Below are 24,686 nucleotides of genomic sequence, written 5' to 3'. Positions count from 1 at the left end.
GGTATGTAAATGTGCATCATCGTTGTTCATTCACTTACTCCATTGATTACGATTCTACCCTATTGAGATTCGCTGGCCAACTTCTACAGAAAAGAATCGTGTTTGAAAAACAGCTATGGAAATTCAATGCTGATAATTCTCAGAAAAGAAGATGGTGGAACAAGTAATCAGAAAATACGCCACTTAGCATACGCCACCTATTCTTACTTCTTCAGTTGGGGCGTATCAGCGATAAAAAACACCATCAGTACATCTTTATTTATAGTTGGATCAATACTACCTGAAATTGAATGCGGTCGCCTAAACGAACGCTCTCGAAGCGGCGGGAGTAGCGAGTAGGATCGCGCGAGACCTGAACATAGGACCTCTCACCGCTGTAATTTGAACGAAGATAGCAAAGATCTTTCTTGATCTCAACCGCTACGCTCCACCGCGGCGCCTAAGATGTCAATTACTATTTTGAACCGATTGTGCAGCCGAGAAACGAGCAGATGCTTAGCGCGCGGTCGCTTGTACTGAGCTTCTTCTCGTTGTGACTCGACTATACAATCGGGGCAGAATAACTTCGTTTCTGCTGAAAGTGTAAGCGTTTGCGCTCGTGGCGCCCGCGGCGCACTTCGCATAGCTTCGCACGCATAGCCTTTGCACGAACGCAACCGTTTACGGAGCTGCACCACAAGTCAGGTAGACATGACCCTACTGTAACGTAAATGCTACCAATTTTCTTCCAAATATCTACTATCAACCAACTGGTGATCTGGTGGAAATACTTCGTCGATGGATCTTTATTGTTGTTCTACATGAAAGGTTTATTGGTAGAATTGTATTTTTCATCATTACATGAGTTTGACGAACTTCTTTTCCTTTCAGAAACACAACACAAGAATATCCAAAAGGAACGAGTACTACTTTGTGACCATACAGATAATGTTATGCGTATATAATACGTAACAGCTCAATCATGGGATTAGTTCCGTGAAAATCTTTTAATACGCAATTGCAGCGAACTCGCGGTAGAGCGTAGCGGTTAGGATCGAAGGAGACCCCGCTAGCACCGCTCACAGCTGTGATTGACTCCGCCTCGATTCCAACCATTAACTCAACTGCGCAGCTTCGAGCCCGGTCACTTACATAACTTCCCCGAGTTTCATGTCGTTTCGATCCGGCTACTCTTTAATGAAGGGTTTGAACACGAACATGTCGCCTTTCCCTTTCACTGATGGCGTAGACGCGCCTTCTGCCTAGCTGCACTTGTATTGTGCGGCAGAGTACGGTGTTCTCGCACTACCCGCTTTTCTCACTCTACTCCATCAACAAATAATCGGCTGAAGCACCGTGTATGCTTGTTTTAAAAAAAAGTGCAAAAAAAAAACTCTAAATCTCTAACACCCACCGCATTGTTGGAGCATTCTGCACAGGCTAAAGATCAGTGGAGGATGGAGTCATCATTTCATCCATGGGAGATTCCAAGATCTGTGTGGACGCCAGGGTGTCGGAATGTGGATGGCCGCGATTGGCCATTTGCCAAATTGTGCATGTTGAACACAATAAGCATCGTCATGTTGGCAAAATTTCTTACAGCCATATCATAAAGAATGGTCGACGAGGACTCGCCTTTGTTGCTGCCACCTTTACTCAACGTTCTATAATGAAAATTTGCTGAAGTTCCTAAATATTTCCAAACCACTCTTTTGGAAGTACGTCACATAAAGGTCAGAGTAATAGTGGAAGGAAATCCCCTGAAAACTTCCAAAAACTTCTAATCCTTTGTTGCGGTGTCGAAGTTCAGAAGGGCAAAAACATTGGAATTTTACTAACCTCTGCGCTTGAGGTTCCGCACTTACTCGGCCGACGTGTCATTATAGTCTCGGACACAAATCCTGAAGAAAAGCACACAACAACACGTTGGTGGCGTTTTTTTCTGCCAGTTTCACGTTATTATATTGTAAACAGTTCATATTCGATTGGAAAAAAGCAAAAACATCTCAATCCATGCATTTGATATTGGCTGACTAGGTACTTAAATGTAATAATGAACGACACAAGCAGTTCCCTTAGTTGGACCAGAGCATTTGTGCGTATGTTACTATTTCCGCGCAAGTGCATCAATAGTACAGTTCTGAAAAGCTTTCAATTGTTACAGCAAGACATCGAGAGTTCCCTTTGGAAATGGGACCAAGGGAGGAGGCGAAAGATTTGATCGCGAAAAGAGATAGGCTCGATGCAGAGATCGAAGAGAACTTTGAAATACTGAAGAAAGTGAGTTAAGAGCTTGCGTCTTTTTAAAAAGTAAACAAGTATGCAACGTATATTTCATACTTACCAGGGTGGAAGTATTCGACAACTTTTTTAGTTTTCAGCTAGCTAAAAATATCCTTAACTTATTTATTGCCTATTGTTTGGGCTTCTGTTTTTTTTTTTCTGTGTCATATAAGAGAGTAACAAGTAATCAAGAAATACGCCACTTAGCATACGCCACCTATCCTTGCTTCTTCAGTTGGGGCGTATCAGCGATAAAAAACATCATCAGTACATATAGGAAAGATCTTTCGAAAACCACTTTTGCTCTAATTTTTTTCCTCGCATCCTCAGCAAGGTGGGAAGCCAACTGCACTCCGTCGTTGCCTGTTTTCTACGGTAGTTACAACTCCTGTTAACTTACAGATATCACAGAACGGAAATTCGTCAGTCAGTCACTCGTTTGTTACCGTATAGTCTGTAGAGATTGCTGTGTGATGACCGAAATTGTTTGAAGAATTTTGTTTACGCGCTAGAGTTCAAACGTATTGAAGTTACTACGGAGTGATTCTTTTTGTGGTTTTCTTTCTTCAGTAATTTTAAAGTGGGCGGCGAGTCGATACAACGTTAGAACTTCTTAACTTGCTCAGTATGATCATCATGACCATCAAATAAGTTCGCTCAAGACTAAAACACCTCTTTAAGCATGGTGCGAAATTAAGAGTACCATTATTGATGCAAAAAGTCGATTGATTAGAAAAGTAGATGGAAGAGAAAAAAGAAAATTGCACAAAATTCTTCCTTGAAGTTGCTCCCCTTTATTAGATAAGAATTTTGTGTCGTTTTTCGTCGAATAGGGACTTTTTCTCTTTTTTTCCTCTTTCTCTATGATCTCCGTGTATAATGCTAGGCTCCGTGTCCGAATTACTGCTGCTGTTTGCAGAACGACTCCACAATGGACTCACCACTCGTTGACAAAGAGGGCTTTCCTTTCAATCACATCGACGTTTATAGCGTTCGACAAGCACGGCATAATATTATTTGCTTAAGGTGTTCTTTTTAATTCACGATTCTTCCTTGAAGTTGTTCCCCTTTGTTAGATAAGAATTTTGTGTCGTTTTTCGTCGAAGAGGGACTTTTTCTCTTTTTTTCCTCTTTCTCTATGATCTTTTTTAAAGTTAGTTTATATACAAAAACGATGATTTATCGACGTTCCTTCCTATTTAGCCTGCGAAGTTACAAAAAATCCTTGCTATGATTATTTGCGTGTCAGTTGTAATGGCATAAATTTTTTTTTAATCTGCCGTCCCCTAACACTATTACATTATAAGGGATTCCGATAAGAGGGTGTAAATTTGTGTATATAGAACTCACATTTGCTTCTTAATTAAGAGCTGCGGCTCATCTGCGGCGACACAGAGATTGAAACGTTCTCTCTTCGTTTCAGTGGATGTCACTCCATCTTTGAGGGGATGATGTCTCAGCATAGCTAGTTTGCGCTCTTTTCATTTCCGAGATCATTCTTTATCAAGTTTTTTGTCTCTCATTTTTACTCCAGAATCCTTATTTTTATCACAGGAATGATCGAAAAGCTCTCACGGCAAAAATTGAACAAGCGATCCAGAAATCGCATGCAGAAGTACGAGAAAAGAAAGAGTCTGGGACGGATTACGAAAATGGAGGATCAGATGAATTGTTTCCCTCTAATTCGACGAAGGATCCTGCAAAGGTTGAGGAGCAGAATAATAAGGTAGTTGAGCTTAGTGGACTTTTATTTATCAAGGAAGTAATGTCCTTATTTCACCAAAACAATGTTATAATATCTTTGCTGTATTTGTGAACATGTAGTAATGAATTATAGAAGCCTAGACAACCTCAGTTAGTCCATCGAACGTCGAATAAGCCTTTCATTAAGGTATGTTCCTTTCTTGCAAATGGTACACATTAAAGTTTTGTATTTCAACAACACACAAGGTCACAACAGTAATCCCGTACTCTCCTGCGGCTGAAGGCGGGCTCAGGGCTGATGATTTTATCATTCAATACGGCGAATTACATGCGGATAATTTCAAGGAAATGAAAGAAGTGTCAGCAACTACGGCGAACCATGAAGGGGTGCGGAATTTTTCTAAACCTATTTTTTCGGTCAGTCATTTTCGCCACTTTTAAGCAGAAATTGCGTGTTACTGTGTTACGGAACAATCGGGCAGTGCGGTTGGAGATCTACCCGCAACGATGGGCTGGAAATGGAATCTTGGGGTGTGGAATTGTGCCTATTTCTACCAGTGATATCATTTAGCAGACTTTCTGTTACATTTACTGTTTCTTCGCAATAATAACAGGTCATGTACATTCGGATAACTTATTTTTCACGAATTTTTCAGACGTGCTTGCTTTGTTGCTCTCGTGACTTTAGAGTTCCAGTAATAAGAATTTTGATTAGAAAAGTGAGATCTAGTTGGAGTATACCTTATGAGGTGCTCTATTTCCAGAGTTCAATAAACATGACACATTTGTGTTACTTGCTCATGTTACAGTTTCACTTCCTGAGAAATACTTCATTCAGTTTGTTATTATGATATCTGATTACCAACTGCATTGGCCGAGCTCTCGTGGGTCTGCGATTTGCTCGAGCGGGCGCCAGTACTACTCTTATTTGTCTCGATCTCGCGGTAATAAATGTTTTTCTTCAAACATTTATTAAGGAGATTTAATGGAGCTGATGGTCTTTCATTTGTGTGTATGATGCACGTGATACCCACTCGCTGACTTCCCTGGTCTTACTGAAATCGTCGTTAAAAAACGGCATGGAAGGCACCGTTTTCACGACGATCCCAGTTGCAACGCGCCGCATCCAAGTGCGAACGGTCGAAGATCAGTGATGTCTTCTCACCAGCATATTGAAGTGAAACCAAAAGGTCATTGACGGGACCTGAACGTGTATACAGAGGAGCGTTCTAACGCACCTTATAAGAATTAAGGCGCTTTCCACGCCATTTTTTTCTGTAAAGGAGAGGTGAGCGTGACCACCCCGGGTGCTGCAATATACAATCCGCTTTCTAGCTTTTCCCGTAGATTCTCTCACCACTTCGGATTCATAGTGTGCTGCCTTTAATTTCGTCTTTACTGGCATGCGGCAGCATCTCTGATCATCAACCGTTGACGTTTTCGTATGAGGCAGGAAGAAGAGATGCTGAGTTTATGACCCAGAAAAAAGACGCCCATTGAGGGAGATGCCTCGCGCTCACTACATACATTATGCAAACTGTAGATTCAACTCCTCGCCAATACTAGGGTACTAATCCGCCGAATAATGCCTACTTCGAATTCCCTCACTTCACTTTCACTTGCGTATAGCAGTATACTCCTTGTATCACCCTTTTAATTGAGCATTCAGTGGCGCCGATAGTATTTTCCTCTTGGTTGCGGAACGTCCAGCTAGCATAGACCAAAACAGAAAGTATTGCGGTTTGAGTAGGTGACCACGAAGCCAGAGTGTCCTTCTCCTCTTCCGTACGTCCTCAATGCTCCTGACCAGCTTAAAGATCAGCGCGTTCATCATTTTCATTTCCCGACTTGGATATACATAGCTGGAGCAGTCGGGTGTACTCATTCCGTTCTCGTGGGTAAGGTTGCTTATGAACTTGGTCTTGTCCAGATTTATTTGGAGACTGATCTTTCTACACATTTCATCGAAAAACAATCAGGATTCGTTTCCCTTATTAACGTTTAATGTTAAAAGAACAATTTCAAAGCGAAAAAAAGATGGTGTTTCTGCAGGCCATGTCAGGCTTCACTCCCATGTTATCTCATTCCGACCTTCGCACTACGTTCTCGAGGATGGTACTGAAAATTTTGGATGAGATGGTATCACACAGTCGGGCCCCTCGCTTCACGTCCACTGTGACATTATTGTATAATGCGGAAATTTCCGTCGTGAAGTTATTACACGAATTAACGAGGAACCCTTGTATATCGAGTAGGTCACCTTGGTTGCCAAGGCTTCCATAATCACTTCCGTCTCAGTTGAGTCGAAGGCCTTCTTCAAGGATCTAATGGATGTGGGACTCAGCGGCATCTTGTACTCTCGTGATGAGCGGCGTCTTCTGCCTCGATGAATTTTGAAGTGGTGTGAATGTGGCAAATTGTGCTGAATCCTTTTTTGAACCCTGCTTGCTCGCATGGTTGTCCTTCATATCATTTTTTAGTCTTGTTAAGTATCATTTAGAGAGCGTATAGATTATGCATAGCAAGCAGTTGTGGCGATAGTTTCCGATGTTATATGGATCCATGTTTTTATACAGTAGCCCAGTTCTGCTAGTCTTCCATAGTTTAGGAACCTTGTGTTTGGCCGGTAACGAGTGAGGTGCATAACTGTGTTGTACAAGAGAAGTGCAGGAGCTAGGTCCCTGAGATGTTCAGATTTGGCCTTGTGAAGGCTAGGAGAAGTACGATTTCCCATCATCATGGTGGCATGTCGGACTTCGGAAGTATGGACTATTGGGGTGCCATATTCACCTTTTCTCAGGTGGTGAGAGGGCAAAGAGACACGACTGCCGAGGAGTTCGGAGTAGAATTCCTGAATGACCTCCATTTCTTCTCGAAGCTGTGTATATCCGGCGGGTGTGGGGATTGCCTTTTCCCGCTTCTGGAACCTCATCCAGTTTTGCTACAGTTTTCCCTTTAAAAATTTTTAAAAATCGTTTTTCCACAAAGCCTCGTGTGTTCCGAATATGTAGTTTAAAACTCTGCAATTCTTGCTTAGGAATTTGTCGCGGATTTGGTCTGTGAGCCAATCGTATTCATTCGTATCTTTCTAAAACCAGAAAGAAGAGGGAGGGTCTGTCAGTGTGGAAAGAGCGTGGGTTCGCCGCGCCACGGTTTGAAGACATTTTGTGTTGGTTGTTTGAATGACTTTCGACTTGTAGGTTGTGAGGTACAGCTATGCGTTTTCTTCACACCTCATGCTCACCCAAAACAAGGCAGACAGTGGAGGAACTTGTGAAAAGACTGAGAATTTTGTTTAAAAACCTAGTTTGAATCAAGCGTTAAAAAGTCTGCCAAATAACTGCTACAAAGAACTGCTGGTTTTCCCATCAGTGTTCGAAATATACGTATTATGCAATTTTTCTAAATAACCCTTCTTTGTGGCTCCACCTATTCTCCACCCTAGTGCGCCTACTTGAAATACTCAGAACCTTTCAGGATTTCCCATTACCCGTTGGGGATCCACTATCCCGAATCTGTGTTCGCAAAACGTTCATGAAGATGTAGTAGTATCCTTGCATAGGAAAACTGCGAAACGCATCGATAGTCACGGATTGTCTCCAGTTCGTTGAAAACGTCAACTGTTTTCTGTGTGTAGGATGCTTTTCTCAACGTCATTCATTCCCATCTCAGTTACATCTCAGACGATGACATGGGATCTAATGGCTACTGATAATCTATGCGCTTGATCGTGAAAGAGAGTACTAGTGGTGCTTGCAGCACATTTGCACAATTATACCAAATTGTCCTGCTCACTAACGAGTGTGCTGAATTCGTAGATCTCATTATGACTACTGAGTCCGCCTTACAAGCTTCGTGGATACGCAAGTACGACCATCTGATTGGTGGATTTGCCGGTGGAGTTGTCAGTACTGCTGTTTGCCATCCTATGGATCTGCTCAAGATCCGTTATTCAGGTAAACCATAAAATTTTCTTCTGAAAAATATGCTGTCATTTGAAGCATGTCTTATTTTCTCGATGTCTCAAATCTGCAAATCGAGCGTTCATTTATTAATTGGTTATGGGGTAAATGAGTTTTGGTTGTTTGCCTCTAGCTAAAAACGTCTGGTATTAAATTTATATTTCTGATTTTCAAAAATAGGAATTATTGCTCGTTGTTTTCCAACTGCAGGAATGTAATAACACCTTTGTGTATAGTCCCCAAGTCACTATCGCCGAAGGAGTGGAAGTATAGGAAGCCTTTAAAATCGTTACGGAATTTTATTTAACGTCGTCTACCTTGTATTTTCCCTCATCATCGGTGACTTTATAGGCAACTAGCAACGGTTCACATTATATCGGGGCTCTGTTTGATCTTTTATGATTATGTTGGAAGTAATGACATCTATTGTGCTTTCACTAGATGGTAGACTAATTATGGGATGGTAGATAAATTGTTTCCTCTTAATTTTTGCCTGTGTTCTCAAATTAATATTAACTGAATTTCTATGTTTCCATGTGGTTAGCGTAGAAAATTATGTATGACTGTAGGTTCATTGACAAGGGAAGTGATCAACCGTTTTATGATGACTTCCGTGTTCATCTTGAATTCAATCACTTTTTTTTTCTTCTACCAATAATAACCCCAGCATACTGTATAAGTCCCACATGTCCCCTCATCTAGCACTTATTCTGTTGGATATTGAGGGTTGCAGCTAAATTGGAGCTCTTGACAATCTGCTGTCGCGTTCTTTATACCCAGTTTTTAACACAATGCTATACCAATCGTACTAATAGCTCAAACCAACTGCCTACGCAATAGCAGGGTATGTACTGTCCTTCATAGTTTGCACCGTGAATATGTAACACCGTGGAAGAATTTTAGGATATGGTAGAGTCAGAACGAAATGAAGCACGGTGCAGTTGCGTAAACAGCTGCGCTCGAAGCGGTACGGTGCAGCAGATAGGACAGCGGGTCCATGCTAGCACCGCTCATCGTTAACCTCGTTGATCAGTTCTCGATGGCCCCGGATCGATCCCAGTCGCCATCTCTACCGCGCCGCTTCGAGCCCAGCCGCTTACAAAAATGCACCATGCTTCGTCTCGTTTTGATCCTACCATATGCCCGTTTCGGCCCTAATGCTATTATTCTTTCTCCTGTTATTAGTATACCGTGGTTTCAGTACTTTGTCATGCAATGCCTTTTTAGCTGACGAGGGAAGTAGTATTCGACCTCGCTACAAAAGCTATTTCCATGCAACCAAATGCATCATTCGAGCTGAGGGCGTTCGGGGAATCTATCAAGGCCTAACTCCTAATATGGTCGGTTCTGCAATGTCATGGGGTCTATACTTGCAATGGTCTGATTTTTTGCTCGCTTGAGAGATCATTTCATTGTCATTGCAAAGGGGATTTTTTTTCAGGTATCATAAAATCCAAGAGATATTACCTTTTCGATCTCCAAATGTGAATATAGACAATTTTTTGTGCGGCTTCTTCTCCGGTGCTGCTGTAATGTGCATCACAAATCCTATATGGGTAACAAAGACAAGGTTCGTAGAGTGGTTTGAACTTACTGTAATCTTCACTGAGTATCCGCATCCAAGATTGTATTGTATTGGCTACTTCTTTCTGTACTTTTGAAGAAATTCGCTTTTGGTAGCTGGGACACTCCGTCTACTCCGTATAAGAGCGCTCTTTCATAGTTGTATTGCCAGTGGATCGACATTATCTCTGAGTGATCTTCTAAGAGTAGAAGCAACGCCGTACGGCACGGCAGGAGGACGTCAGCTTCAACGAGGCTTTGCACGAGAGGTCTACTACCCACGCTACCGTCAACAACTGTTTTTCCTGCTTCGATTAGGGAGACGTTCGCCGACTTGCCACGTACGAGACATGCACGCGGCAACATAGACGACAATCTGCCCAATTTCTTGAAGAAGATTCTGAACGGACGATGGCTGGACAATTCGGATTTGCTAAGCGCTTCCTTGGGGTTCACCTACTTACTTTAGACTACCCAAAAGTTCCGTCAAGATGGGGACCTTACGCGCTAAATGGGAACGACCGCCCATGGCGGATGAGCATCTATCAGTCATTGTAGCTTCGCTCGTGCCGATCGAAGTTTCTGCAAGATATTGTCATGAGGGCCGAGATCGTATAGTAGGTTCAAAACGACATGAAGCACGTACCTAATTGCGTACGTGGCTTCTCTCGAGGCGCTTCGGTGGAGCGTGGTGAAAGCCTTGCTGGCACCACCCATCGCTGCAGTCCCAACTCGGTTCCAACTGCTGCCTCCACCGCGCCGTTTCGAACCCGTACGCAAATGCACAGCAACTACACTCGTGATTCATGTCGTTTTGACCCGACTATAGGTCCTCTACGAAAACGATAGTCAGCATGCCCACGAGTTCTTCAGGCGCCGCAGCAGCCACAATCGAATCAACAACAACGACTGATTCTACTCTGCTGTTTCTGTGACTCGCGAAGAAAGCTGTGGTGAGAGCTGGTGTCTGACCAGACCATCGGCACCAAAGCCTACATACGGTAGCTCATCGGGTTGGCCACCGCAATCGGAGATAAGCGACGAAGATGTCCCACTACAACGAGCGGCCGCAAGTAGTTTCGACTACTCGCCGCCAACTTGAGGCTCTCAGCTGGGAAACAGTTCCCCATCCACACTATTCTCCAAACCCGGTTCTATCAGACTACCTCTTGTTCCGGACCTTTAACCATTCATTAACGGGAAAACTGTCCAATTCTCTCACTGATCTGAAATCATATGTTGGGTTGTTTTTTCAGTCTCAGTCTCCCGCTTCTGAATCCAGGGAATTTTAACCTTTTCAAAGGATCGAGCGCTGTAATAAACACTCATAGTTATGAAATGTAAACGACAAAAAAAGTAGCCAACGCAATACCTATAAAAGGTTCTCATTCAAATAGGACAGCGTAAAACTCACTGCGAGTATCCCAAGCTCTCAATTTTTGCATTGAATTTTTAGGTTGTGTTTGCAGTATGAAACAAGTGGGACGAAGAAATACTCTGGAACGGTAGACTGTTTAACCAAAATATTCAAGGAGGAGGGTATTCCAGGCCTGTATAGGGTGGGTGTTTTGAAAAAATTGTTTTCACTAGTCGAAAAGGTTTGCACAATAAGTAGGATTTAGGGATTTGTTCCGGGACTGATTGGAACAACTCACGGAGCTCTTCAGTTTATGATTTATAATAGAATGAAAGTGTGGAGATGTCATCAATTGGACTTGGAGGAAAATACACATTTGGTATACTTTTTCGTTTGCTTTTAAACGTTTTACTAGTTAATAAGTCCCAATCTGGCATGAATTTCACAAGTAGCTCGTTTACGTCATCATTTCTTTGAAGAAATAGTGATAATTTCTTAATAATAATATGACAAAACATGCTTTCCTGAATAAATCTTCTTTAATTGGTGATTTTAGGGAACCAGAGATTATCTGATGTTTTCCGCTCTCTCAAAGTCAATTGCTACCACCGTTACATTTCCGTATCAAGTGCTGAGAACCCGAATGCAGGTATCTTTGTCGAATCTTACGCTGGACAAGATCTGGAATTTTTCTCACCCCTTTTTGATACAGGACCACAATGTTCGATCTGGTGGAGTTTGGCGAACAACCGTAGACACGTTGAGAAGGGAGGGTTTTCGCGGTCTGTATAAAGGTTGTTTGATGGCCAATTTGCGGCAACTTCCAGCTGCTGTTGTGACTTTTGTAACGTATGAGAATGTAAGGAAGTACATAAGCGTGATGGATCTCTAGTCTTTTTCTGTTGTTACTTGTTTTCATAGTATTTGTTGTCTTAGCAATCTTATTGTCATACTTCACGTTTCTTACAAAATCATTGTTTCTTGATACGATTATACGCTAGCCTAGTTAATTACATTTTTTGTTTAGTTGGATGCTGTAGTGTTTCTGTCATACGAACTAATTTGCAGCGCTTTCAAATCTTATTTTAGGCGTTTTTTTTTGTATTTTAAAGGCCTTGTATCCTTGAGAATCTAAGTCCTAGGTGTAGTGATTCCCATTGCTTTTCTTAGTATATTAATTGTTCTAGTTGTTGTTAGTACAATTACGCTTGAACACTCGGAGTTGTCCTGTATTCACTAACTGAAACTAAGATTCGCCTTTACGTATCAACGCTAGTGGACTGACTGTCTCTAAGCGTTCTACGTAGATTATTTAGAGCAACCTTTTTTTGTCACTTAGTGATGCCTTTTCACAAACAGTGGACCGAATATTAACCCTCGTTAAGTTATATCTCACAATTTTTTGCTATGGTACAAATATCTGTGTTAGTGATATAACGAGCAGAATTCAAGCATACATCTACGTGACAGATCGCAGATAGATGAGTCTTAGATTTTTTTCTTAGATGATTAGAGTTTTTAGTTAAACGTTAACACAAGTTAAAGCTCAAAATAGTGATTGGTATAGGTTTTCCTTACGAGTGGGGAAGAAATGTACTCTTATTCTTATTGTGTTCATATCGTATTTCTCAAAATTGTCATGCCATTTGCTCTATTCCTAGTGATATTTTGTGAAGGCTCTAACAAATCAAGCAATCTCCTCTGCTAACCCTCTTTGTTGCTCAGTTTTACTTAGATATGATCTTCACCATGAAAGACTACTTCAAATAAAACTTTCGAGCTCAGTTTCCTTTACGGTTTAGTTAATGTATATGAATTTGCACATGCGCAGTACCTACAACACCAGACATACATACGTGTGAACACCTGGTTGTTCTAAGTAATCTTTTCTACGTATTGCTGCACACAATCCTGCCATCTGTCTTTTGGTATTTAATTCCATAGAAGGAAGTCCGCTACTCACTACATAGTTCTTACTGTATAACCGTCTTGTCAAATAACATATAGAAATTTTAGTGATGTATGAATTTGCATCAGTGCATAATATAAAGATTATTGAGAATTGGAATATTCCCTATGAAGTCCCGCGTGCGCTCCTGGCTAAACCAGCATGACCATCTTGTTGGTGGTTTCGTTGGAGGACTCGTGAGCACTGCGGCATGTCATCCTATGGATCTTCTCCGGATTCGTTTTTCAGGTAAATGGTATAGAAGAGGTGAAATGATACGCGTCAAAACGGCATTGAAGCATCTTTCAAGCAGCGGTTGTAATCGAGGTGGGACCATCATCACAAATGGCAGCGATTGGTGATGCTAGTAATGGTTCCACCATGATCAGAACCGTCACGCTCCATAGCGCCGCTTCGAGCGCGCCCTCTTAGGCAACTACACCATGCTTCATTTCGTTTTGAGCGTACTATAGTTTCTAGTCTCGAACGGTGATGTAAGACTAGTTCAGAACAATAAAATATGAGAATTTTTTTTTTTGGAAATTTTCCGCAATTGAATGCGCAGTAGACAAGGTGGTCTCAGCCACCAACAGAAAATGAAGGTTATTGTTCGTGCAGTATATTTAATGTTCGCTTTTCAGCTGACAGAGGGCGTGGGATCAGAATTCAGCCTCGCTACAGCAGTTACTTGGATGCAGGGAAACGCATCTACAGAGTTGAGGGTATCCGAGGTCTGTACCAGGGTGCCACACCAAATATGGTGGCACGGTCGTTGGCGTGGGCACTTTATCTGCAGTGGTATGTTTTGTCCTGTGTTCTTCATTCTTTCCAGATCTGTTTTTTTTTTTTATTTTGAGGTTCAACAAAATGAGAAAAATCCTGCCTTTTCACACACCTAGTGAAAACCTTGACAATTTTTTGTGTGCTATCTTCACAGGCGGCACCATCATGTGCATCACCAATCCCATATGGGTGACAAAGACAAGGTTCGAAAATATAAAAATCGTTCGATTCTTTAGTAATTTGGAGGTTCACAAAGGTTGTGCCTGCAATATGAAACGAATACCACAAAGAAATACTCAGGAATGATAGATTGCTTGATCAAGTTGTATCGAGGAGAAGGTGTCAAAGGACTTTATAAAGTGAGTTCAATCTGCGAGTTTGTTTTAGCGAGCAGATATTGCATCTTGCACGTGTGCTTACTTAAATTCAGCCACATTTTTTGTGAGAGGTTGTTATGCAGAATTGTTACTCTTTATACCTGTACAGAGAGGAAGACTTGCCATTTTCTCAGACAAGCTTTCGCGAAATGTTACTGAGAAATAAGTTTGGTGCCATTATGTAGAAAAGAAAAAACGAATCAGTTTGATGCGGAGATTGCCCACGGATATCCAGATTTCACGAAAATGTGAGATCCTCTTGTCACCGATTGGTTTTTCCTCATTACCAAGTGAATCAAATGAGTTGCTGGATTTTAGAGTGACATCCTTCATAGGATCGTGTCGCACAGGGAATGCAGTTTTTTTTAGAAGATTAAATCTCGATTTGTCCCTCAATGATAGCTATTGCATGTGCTGGATCTGAAAGTTGCTAGAAGAGCGTACTTAATTCATAATCAATATAACCAATATGCCAAAGCTACCAGCGATTTATAGCAAGCTAGCACATGCGCATATAGCGCGTATGCAGGATTTTTATGCAGACGAGTTATGATGGGTCCTGTGTGAATCTAGGATAACACCCACAAGAACATTGCGAAACTCGAATTAAAGTTAGTTCAGATTTCTGCTTGTATGAGCTAACACCATTGCACGACATTCTACGATATATCCTCGCTTATAGGCGTTGACACGTTTTGTAAACTCTAACCGCTCGACTTTTGAAACCCATTTTATTCAACCTTTTTACTGATGCTAGTAGCATGACTAGGACTAATTTCTGTGTCGTCGATCGACAGAAGAATCTCGAATAATGTTATATCCGGACAATACGACCTGTCGTGAGGCGCAATACGGGGTGAACTGCCGGGCGCAAAGTTAAACGGTTTTCATCGCTCTTCTCGTGAATGCACGTACTTTCTGCATGAATGCGCTCATTTCTACCGTTGTGTATCATTGTGGCTGACGAATAAGAGGTGTCCTAGTGCGTGTGTAACACAGACAAGCGGTGATGGAACGGAACGCAGAGAAGGTCATTTTTTTGACCAGAGTGCGCTACTGTGTGTGGTGCGGTGCGTTTGGCCACCGCAACATTCAAGCGGAAGCTGCAGCAACCGCACTGAGTTTACCACCGAACACGGTAACTGGAAGCTCGTTGACACGACGAGAGGACAAGTAAAGTCACGAGAGGGACGATAGGAAATCGTTCATCTCTGGGGATAGCCTCTTCCGCTCCATTTTACCGTAATTGGAAGATTGGAGGACCGCTTTATATCTGAAAATTCGAAGGTCCAGTATTCCACTTCTGTTCGCGATCCTGAGCAGGAACTTTTGCACACCTTTTTTTATTTGATTTGTCACGTGACCTTAATGATAACTATTTTATCCTTGCCTTTTCAAGTAGGCGGAATAGGAACTCGTACACTTCGTTTCTGCAGTTTGGAATCCAACCACTTCTGTGATGCGATCAGTGGTTAGGACGATGAAAAAAATCAAAACAAAGGTTTTCAGGGACTTTTGCCCGGAATTGTGGGAACAAGCCAACAGTCTCTTTACCTAACGATCTACACTTCCTTCAAGTCATGGAGATGTAAGAGAACTGGACTAGAAGTAGATTCGCAACTGGTGACTCTTTACTCGTTAATGTTTTTCTTGTGTGAAGAGGACATGGTACAGTCAGCCCAAAGTCAGCATATCACGGATCTGTCTCTGCGAGGGAAAAGCTAGAGATGGGGCTGGAAATGGCGAGGTTACCCTCATCTTTCCGAAATCGTTATGAAAAAAGGCGTCGAAGACGCCGTTCATTCCTATGAAATCAGTTGCAACGCGCCACCCTTGTGTACGCGCCACGTCCAGTCATGGATTAATTACAGACAGGCCTATTTAACTATAACCAATGAATACGCCGCCAGGGGACCGGGCCGCGTACAACTGTGTGCATTCTAACGTTCCTCGTAGAAACTTAAAGGCATCACCCCACGAATCTGAGGTGGTACGGATATCAGGTGGAGTATTCGTATACGGGATCGTAGATTATGGAGAGGTGGATGATTCCGTCCATTTTTTGTTAATTGGCGTAAAAAACGTCCCGAAAGATGCGGCGTGTGCACACGGCTGGCTCGCTCCAGTCGAACTCGTTGTAGAAAATAGCGGGTCAGAACGCTCGAAGCCGTATCTTCCGTGCCGCTTTTTACGGCAATTAGGAAGAAATGGACGGAATCACCCCCCACCCCTCTCCTTAATCTACGAACCCGTATACGAATACTCCACCTGAAATCCGTACCACCTCAGATTCGTGGGGTGATGCCTTTAAGCGGTCCCCGCGCCGTTTTCTTATGACAATTAGGAAAAAATACCTGAATGCCAGAGTGCCGGTTTCCGTAATCAAAAATCCGAAGTTTAGACTTTCACTGTGGTTTCCGCAACACGTCAAAATCGTGATATGCTGCTTCAAAACGACCTGAAGCTTAATGCAATTGCGTTGGCTGCCGCGCTCGAAGTGGCGCGGTAACGCTAGCGGTAGGACCCTTACTGGCGGCAGCCGGATTGCAGAGATAAGCAGGAGACATATCTCGATCGCAATCGCTAGCTCCACCGCTCCACTTCGAGCACTGTCGCATACGCTGTTGTTCCAAGCTTCAGGTTGTCTCGACCAGAATGTACATGGATTGGCTGGGTGGCCTCTCCTTTCAATACAAAAATGTTTTACTCAATATTTTAGAGTACGATGGACTACTTGGTTTTTTCAAGTTTTGCTAAGTGTGCTGCTACTACATTAACGTTTCCGATTCAGCTGATCCGAACTCGAATGCAGGTGAGAGAGACCCACAGTTGAGTGAATGTAGTGACTGCTGAAGAGGTACAACGAGGACCTGTTGTTGTGCTGCAGCAATTGCGGATGACTGATGTCTGGTTCTTGTAACATTTGGAGTGATTTGTGCAGTTTTTTTTTCTTCATCGGCATTCTTCTACGCTCTTGCCCCTTAGTTCATTTTTTTACTTGAAGGAATTATTGTTGCCGTCTTTATGTACTTTAACTCTAAAGAATTCTTTTATTTATTCTTTCTATGGCAATACATGGATAAATGAATAGAATGTAGAAGGAAGAAATGCAAAGATAGGCAAAAATGAACAGAGTGTATGTGGAAGAAAAGATATACTAAAAATAGACAATGGATAAATATTAAAATAAAATAATTTAGGATCATAACCTCCCGTCCGGAGGAATTTGGCGAACAATCTCGGACACGTTGAGACTGGAGGGCATACACGGCCTTTTCAAAGGTTGCCTAATGGCAAATATGCGGCAAGTTCCTGCGGCTGTTGTTACTTTTGTCACATACGAACACGTTCGATATCTTGTGCAGAACAGTACTTCAGATAGTTGAAATTAGAAAAACACTAGCAAGTAATTACATGATCGGGCATCCACCAAAAATTCATTATGGAATGTACACATTTAACGACTGTATGGTACAACTTGTATTGTCTCAAATCTTTGCTACGATTCTAACACATTTCCAAAAAATGTTCACGTCTGTGCTTCTGTTGAAATCTTTTGAACTAAACTTGAGATCTACAAACATCGCAAATACGTACGTATGCGCCTTTTATGAGCATAATCATTTTTCTAGTCTTAGAAGGTCCGGAACTGTTTTGCAACATAAAGGCGTGCGTATGCTATCGTGATTTGGAAGAAAAAAAAAAAGCATAAAGTCTTCAAATCTAGTAATCTCAATTTGTGATCCCAAAAATTTTATCTAGTTTCACCTCTACATAAACCTCTCCTCGCGACTAACCATTTCTGTAAAAGCGGTTTTTTTTTTGAAATAAAGAGAGAATTGTCTCTATAGAAAAGATCTATAGAGACATAGATGGATATAAATAGTGATGAAGGATCTGGAGATCATGCCTAAAAACCTTCTTACCGCTGAAAAAAAAAACTTGTGTAGAGTCCTGCTTTGGGAAACTGCTTTTCATTGACCTATCCTTACCTTTTAATAGCCTTGTTTTTTTTTTTGCTTATGTCATTATCTCATTTTAAAAGTCTGTTGCTATTCATCAGCGCACAATATTTGTAATAACTGCCTTCATTAACGGGAAAACGTTCTAATTTCTTGAACTTCAATTTCTAGTGTCAGTCAAAATATTGTTGTCTTTCAAGATCGTATGCGATGTGGCTGTTTCTTGAACATTTGAATTTGTCTTGTACTCAGTTTTATTTCAGTTATTATATTTCAAGCATAAGCGTTATTTTGTGTCAACTCTTTCAGGGAAACCAGTATTATTTCGTTTTCTAAGGCCATCTCATAATTTTACAACAACTGTACTATGGTATTCGAGAATAAAGACGTTTGTGTAGCTCACATAGATTTCTCAATGTTTTTATTCGGCGTCATATCCGTTTTGAGTAAAAGTCAGTACCTATGTCATTTGATCTTAATACCTTGATGACAACTGATGGGTAACAGGTGACAGATTTATGTATAGCTCTTCTTTTATTGTATGAAACTGTCCATGTTCCTGGCAGAGTGGCGAAAGAACTAATCAATAAACACGAAGTTTCATCAGGGACTACGATTTTCCCCATCTTCTTCGATTTTATCTTTACAGTAAAGAATTGTTATGGTCAAGCACCCACCGCTTGGGCCAAGAACTTGAAAACACATATAGACTGCATATAAGATTGTGTGACCGGTTATAACCTCGAATTCAGGAACCGCAGTTTTGCATTTCTGGTTCCCTTTCATTGTAGCTGAGCCGTCGCGCTGCTCTTTTTTTTTATTACGCAGCCACGAATACCAGTATTAGCACAAATACTCTTACAATGTTGTCATAATTTCATTCACAATAACAGTGTAGCTACAAAGTTTTTTCGGCTTTTTCACCGTTTTCAGAGGCTTAAATAGAGGTGGATTGAAACAACCTCGCGTTTATTCCGTGGTGGGCCACACTTCCCCGGCCGGTGTTTTGATAATCGTTTTAAGGTAGTGAAAACAGAAGACATATCCCTTGAAAATAGTCTCATATGGTGTTCCATCGGATGTGAGGCAGCTGGTAACACGCATTTGTCCCTGTTCGGTGTACCAGCGGATGAGTATTGCTATGGAGTGTTGTGTAGATCACCAGCGCAGTATAGATGATGATGATCACCACACAGTATAGATGGTTTGATCTACACGTACAATATCAGGCAGTCATAGGTCACAGAGCGGTACAAATGGCAAGAACTCATTCGTTATCGACAGTCATTCATTCCTATTCTTCATCGAAGGATTTCGTTCAAGAATCCAGAACCCATCCTACATCGTCCTTCCCGATATCTGTTTGGTGAGCCAGTATAGCGCATTTCACGTCATAGCTGTTTCCGTTGCGTTTTTCATATCTCTGTTTTCAAAATGGTACTATCGAGTCCCCACGCCGTTTTCCAGCCCTTTGTTCACTAATCTTCACTACAAGACTTCCTACCGGTTCCCCATAAGAACATACGAACTGAGATCATCGTCAGCGGTAACATTGAAAACACAACCAACAGTTGATTAGGAGAATCGATGGATCGAATTCGGATCAAAACGACCTGAAGCTCGGTGTAGCCGGTGGAGTTGTGTATGTGGGTGTGCTCGAAGCGAAGGGGTGAAGGTTGGGATCGAGTTGGGACCATCATAAAATGCAGCGATCAGAGGTGTTAGCAAGAGTCCCCTCTCCCTTCCTCCATCCTAGCCACCAAGTTTCAACGGAGTACTTCGAGCGCAGTTGCTTACGCAACAGCACTGGGATTCATGTCGTTTTGACTAGCCTATAATAAAATTACCGCATACCACCTCTTGCTCATACACTGCAAAGAGAACTGGAATGAGTATGGGGCCTAGAACTGCTAAAATGAATCTTAATCGTCTATACCAACAATTTTTATATTTTCCTGAAGCAAGGAAGCTTTCAAAGCATTTTCGATTAGTAAGTGGATCCATTTTCAATCCTGAAGGCAGCGTACCATAATGTTTGGATCTTAGATGGACTGTATAGGGTTCTGGGTGTAGATTACGAATATGAGAGTTTTCACGCTCAATTTTCCCCAGTCGCCCTGAAAAATGAGAAACGGCTTGCGGATGCAGCGCATTTAGGGTGGTACGTCATAAGGTGTACAAGTTTTTCAAGCTGTTTTTCTAGAAGGATAAGGAGAGCGCGAACACACCCACATTCACAAATAATCTACACCACAAACCCTCTATTGTTCATGAGAGATTCCAACGTCAATTTGGTGTGCCACTAATGTGTGTAGAGCCTCAATTTTGGTTAGATCTCTACACACCTATGTGCGTATTGGTTGTCAATGCAAGAGTAAACGGAAGAATAGTACCGATGCATTATTGTGAGTTGCAAAATTTCGTGTGTACAGGCTCATATTCTTCTATTTCTTTATACGAATGGATATAACGTACTCAACAGTAGGAAGGTAAACATAACATATCTGCCTCGATTCTGTTGCATGATTCAGTTCAAAGAGGTAGTTGTGGCAAAACTCGTGAATAAACAAATATCAGCTTAGAGCATTAACCCATTTCGGTAGTCAAATGAAATAGTGGCACTAGGCAACCAGTCCTGTTTAAGAGACAATAGAGATAATTGCAAAAAGAGTACAATGTATTTTCGAGTTGGTGTATTGGGTCGAAGAATCAGTCGTGAGCGTTTTTTTTTCCTTAATGTTTACGAATAGAAATAAAAGGTGTTAAGAGAGTGTTGTATAACTTTTGATAAAGGAGTTTTCGCTAAATACAATAGAGGTTTTCTACTTTTGTTCTTCCAGATCACTAAAATGATAGGTCAGTTGAACAAAATGAAGTATTTTTGTCACTTTCTTCTTGCATTTCTCTCACTAATTTAGTTAGTTCTAGTTTACTAAGAGAAAAAAGTAAGTCAAGGTGTCGAGAAATAAGGGCTCCACTGAGTGGCCCCCAACCACATTTTACTGAGATTCACCTACCTTGTCACTTTGATTAAATGCAAAAAAAGAGAAAAAACAAGTGGTGTCTTTTGTCCTCTTGACCCTCTATTCTAATGAACTGAAAAAACAAGAGTCAATAAAACGGAAGATACAAAATACAAGCGTTGTGTACAGTGAGAAATTCTCTACTAAATAATGCATGATGCACTTTTTGGCACTATTGCTATGTGCACTATTGGGTTACAAAAAAAAAAAAAAAACGCTTTCTCCCGGTCTGTCGGACAGCCAGCATATGCCATGTTGGATGCTGGTTACAAATCTTTAGAACTAGTTTCAAATTGATGAAGATTTTCACGAAATTTTGTGGGTAAATTGTGCATATATAAGTTGCACTTTGAATACAAGGGTTTGAGATTGTACTCTGCTCGGTGAGTGGCCTTATGCGGATCAATTTGGACATCTTCCAACGAAAGCCGCCTAATGGGTTGATTGAAACCTTCTTCATCTGGAAAATCGAGGTTGACCAACAAGAAATAACTAGAGTAAAAATATTATATTTAACTTACCTATGTAAAGGTGATCACCAGGTAGGACGTTGGAAATTTTAGTTTCGTCAGGCCCACGGATAAGCTGCGGACAAAGAACGTACGATGTGTTGCCATGAAGATGCAGTTGATCACATGGTGTCTTAAAATTACATTTCCTTCAAACATTGTAAAGCATACTGGCTTTTTCACTGTTGAAGCAACTCTAACTATTTGCAATGTTCTTCCATTAATTGGATTTACCAGAAGTCGAAAAGATGTCCCTCAAGTTGCACCACTTCCTGTGACGAAAAAAAAAATCGGAAAATGCACCAACAAGTTCGGCAGCGCATATGTGCAGGCATCCACCATAAGGCAACACTAAAGTGTTTTGCGTTATCAGTCCCTTTAGGATGCGCCAGTGCGTTTGACTTCAATTCAGAATCGCTCGAGAATTATGAACGCATATGCGGCCTACACAATGATTTGCCAGCATCGGCCATTGTAAAAGATAAGTATTTCTGACCTCTCAAAAAAGCACGATGTCATTTCATCGAACCCAGAGAGATGAAATGCTAAGTTCGCTTGCGGACGTTTCGAACTATTTTCAAAACCTTGTTGTGTCAACGAATTGGCACCAGATCTGTTTGAGGGAATAAAAACACCGCTGTGATACGTTGGGTGGTTCTGCAAGTCATTCTGTAGGTCTCATACGCATTAATAAACCTCAAAAAATTCTGAAATGAAGTCGAACGCGTTAGCGCAACCTAAACTGATGCGGGAAGTCAAGCACTTTATCCTTTCAAATCCATCGTAGATGTCCTATATATCGTTAGGTATTTTAAGAAAAGTTAGCTGTAATGAAGTGTTAAAAATCTTGGCTCTTTCTTCACATTTATAACCGACAGGTTGACTTCTTTAGTATTCTAGATAGTTTATCACCTTCTTTACCTCATGCAGAGCTAAGTCATTGACAACATTTTACTGTTTGACTACTCAGGTAGATTTAGAATTTGGAATTAGAACCGGATTTTAGAACAATTCTAGTTGAGAAACAGTGCCCTAATTGAACAGTACTGGACTCAAACTGGACTCGAACTGGACTTAAAGTGCAGCAAATCGTTCCTATAGCACAAAGATCGCTTCTAACTGTAAAATGCAGATTGCCAAAAAGCCATCTTTCAGACCACTTTCGGTTCGTCGTTTTCTTCGTTGAGAGTACTAGATGGTACGATCTAGCTATTCATTTCCAAAAACCGCGTGTGGATAGTTTGGTAGAGTTGAAGCATTGGTAGTTCCATTTCTAGCTTCCTTCTTTGTTTTAATGGCTTTAGTCTACATGACATGAATCCTCGAAGGCTAAGCCCTAGGTTTTCGAGTCCCGAGTGACTCAGCCATCCACTCGCAGTGATGCATTGTCGATTGATGAACTATCGCCTTCTCAAATAACAAAGTCACTTGACAGTTAAGAACGCTCTTTGTGCTATAGGAACGATGTTTGCGCACTAAGCCCAGTTTGAATACAACTCAATTAAAGCGGTGTTGAGCTCTCCTCGCCAACTACCTTTGCACCATTAAACCTTACCCTAATGAAATGAAGCGAAACATAACTCACTTGACTAATTCTAGTCAACTCATACACTTGTGGTGGAGGTAAGATCACTTCGCCTGTTGATGCCTTCTGCAAACAGTTCTTTGGATCGGCCCACGAATAGAAGGACATTTCTTTTTCACACATGCGCACTTCTGGTTCATCTGAGATAAAATGCATCCAACAAATTCCAGACATCGAAAATGTGGAAGGGGCGGCAAGTTAAAGAAAATCGATCAGATTGTAGGGAACAACCAAACAACTCGTCCATATTAATTGAAAACTCAAAAAAAAAAAAAAAAAAAAACGAAGAAAAATGATCAAGCTTCTACATCACGAAAACCTAATAAAGAAGATTGGACGAGGGAAACAAACCATTTATCTGGACAAGAAAAAATGACGTCATGTATCGTTGTTTGTAGGACGACGGCGTCAGCCAAGTATTCCACGTAATTAACTTGTCAACTGGTGGAGTTGGACAAGCCTAAAAGCCTCAGGTGCTCCGTTACCGAACCTTAGTGCTCGAAAAAACAGACCTGTTCAAAGTACTCCGGATTACTTTTGGTCTTTTCCTGCAATTCCTCAAGTTCTTTTGATGTTACTGCTGATTCCTGCTGACCAATGATTAGTCCAGTCTCTTCAAATAGTTCCTGGATTAGAGGTTGAAAAAATTATCTAAGGCCCGGCAAAAATCGTGAATAAAGGTAGAAGGGTATGTCGAAGCAGACCACCTTAGGTCGAATACGAATTTCGTGCTGGGAAAGCTTACCCTCAATGCTGCAATCTTGGTTGGAGGTCCAAGCTTCTCATCTGAAGGTGTTACCACGCCACCAGGAAACACCAACGCATTCGGCATGAACTTAGCAGACGATCCACGTCGCATCACTAGCACACGTCCGGTGCTACAACTCACTAGAACAACAGTGTTTTCCTGTCGACAATTGCGAAAACATCGACTGATCCCGTAAGATGCTCCTATTCGTAGACAAAAACTCCAGTAAGTTTTTGAGAGCTGAGTTTCATTCAAGAATTTTGAAAATTTCGTGCGAGAACGTGCCCATTTCTGCCTAAATCGTAATATGCTTATCGTAACTGCGTATTGTATAATAGGGTATCCTTCATCAGAGCTTCCTCCTATCGCGAAAAAAAAAAACTTTAAAAAAGTAGGAGTGCAACTCTGCTCGAATCAACTAATATTGTCAAAATCCGCATATCCGAAAATGCAAGATCTCATCAGAAGGAAAATAAACTGAATATATTGACAGAATCGGTGATTTCGTGCAGACTAATTTCCATCTTCGTAATGAAAATACGCGAAAGCCGCTGGAGTCTAGGTTTAGTTTGAGTTAGAAGCATATGGTATATGCGAAAAGAAAACGCAAAACCGTTCCTACAATAAAATAACACCACCGTGGGAAACAAAGCGGCTAGCTTATAAGGGTAGTATGTAGAACTGAAATCCACCAACCAACTATGACAGATGAGGCCGCCTTCCATCCAACCATTGTCCTGGGAACATCACATTAACTGTTTCCTATTATTCGATTGTAATTAAAAGAAAAAAAAAAAGAGAAACTGAAAGCGTAGTGAAGTGTAGTGAGTGTCACACAGAATCTGCTGTTTATTTTCTGTGGTCGGTGCCAAACTGACAATATCTTTTGAGTGAACTCACTTA

General features: G+C 41.4%; 3 protein-coding genes across 6 annotated transcripts; 2 read left to right on the top strand and 1 right to left on the bottom strand.

The window, feature by feature from the left end:
- Nucleotides 1-710: 710 nt before the first annotated feature.
- On the top strand, nt 711-11,740 carry RB195_003228 (uncharacterized protein; the record flags this gene model as incomplete). 3 transcript variants are annotated; one of them, XM_064200797.1, is made up of 15 exons in its annotated part: nt 711-807; nt 871-936; nt 2,144-2,259; nt 3,182-3,288; nt 3,817-3,988; nt 4,100-4,153; nt 4,213-4,353; nt 4,409-4,497; nt 7,726-7,922; nt 9,156-9,306; nt 9,370-9,498; nt 10,948-11,050; nt 11,114-11,227; nt 11,405-11,497; nt 11,561-11,740. In XM_064200797.1, 15 exons carry the CDS (start codon nt 711-713, stop codon nt 11,738-11,740), a joined length of 1,809 nt encoding a protein of 602 aa, XP_064056676.1. The 3 variants fall into 3 exon arrangements, with proteins under 3 accessions (XP_064056676.1, XP_064056678.1, XP_064056677.1); XM_064200796.1 differs by lacking the exons at nt 871-936; nt 7,726-7,922; nt 9,156-9,306; ... (3 more) ...; nt 11,405-11,497; nt 11,561-11,740 and having other exon boundaries at nt 4,409-4,537; XM_064200795.1 differs by lacking the exons at nt 711-807; nt 871-936; nt 2,144-2,259; ... (3 more) ...; nt 4,213-4,353; nt 4,409-4,497 and having other exon boundaries at nt 7,793-7,922.
- A 1,184-nt stretch (nt 11,741-12,924) lies between these two features.
- RB195_003227 (uncharacterized protein) lies at nt 12,925-19,497 on the top strand (the record flags this gene model as incomplete). Of its 2 annotated transcripts, XM_064200794.1 has the most annotated exons (9): nt 12,925-13,045; nt 13,438-13,594; nt 13,654-13,782; nt 13,836-13,938; nt 15,466-15,579; nt 16,676-16,768; nt 17,157-17,325; nt 19,158-19,284; nt 19,386-19,497. In XM_064200794.1, 9 exons carry the CDS (start codon nt 12,925-12,927, stop codon nt 19,495-19,497), a joined length of 1,125 nt encoding a protein of 374 aa, XP_064056674.1. The 2 variants fall into 2 exon arrangements, with proteins under 2 accessions (XP_064056674.1, XP_064056675.1); XM_064200793.1 differs by lacking the exons at nt 19,158-19,284; nt 19,386-19,497 and having other exon boundaries at nt 17,157-17,342.
- Nucleotides 19,498-21,207: 1,710 nt separating this feature from the next.
- On the bottom strand, nt 21,208-24,516 carry RB195_003226 (uncharacterized protein; the record flags this gene model as incomplete). Its single annotated transcript, XM_064200792.1, has 7 exons — nt 21,208-21,401; nt 21,463-21,583; nt 23,036-23,175; nt 23,387-23,495; nt 23,548-23,661; nt 23,781-23,923; nt 24,480-24,516. 7 exons carry the CDS (start codon nt 24,514-24,516, stop codon nt 21,208-21,210), a joined length of 858 nt encoding a protein of 285 aa, XP_064056673.1.
- Nucleotides 24,517-24,686: the final 170 nt, after the last annotated feature.

The sequence above is a fragment of the Necator americanus genome, chromosome IV, assembly GCF_031761385.1.
Source record: "Necator americanus strain Aroian chromosome IV, whole genome shotgun sequence".
Taxonomy (NCBI): Eukaryota; Metazoa; Nematoda; class Chromadorea; order Rhabditida; family Ancylostomatidae; genus Necator; species Necator americanus.
Note: the sequence above shows the minus strand (reverse complement) of the source record. Positions and strands in the feature narration are given on the sequence as shown.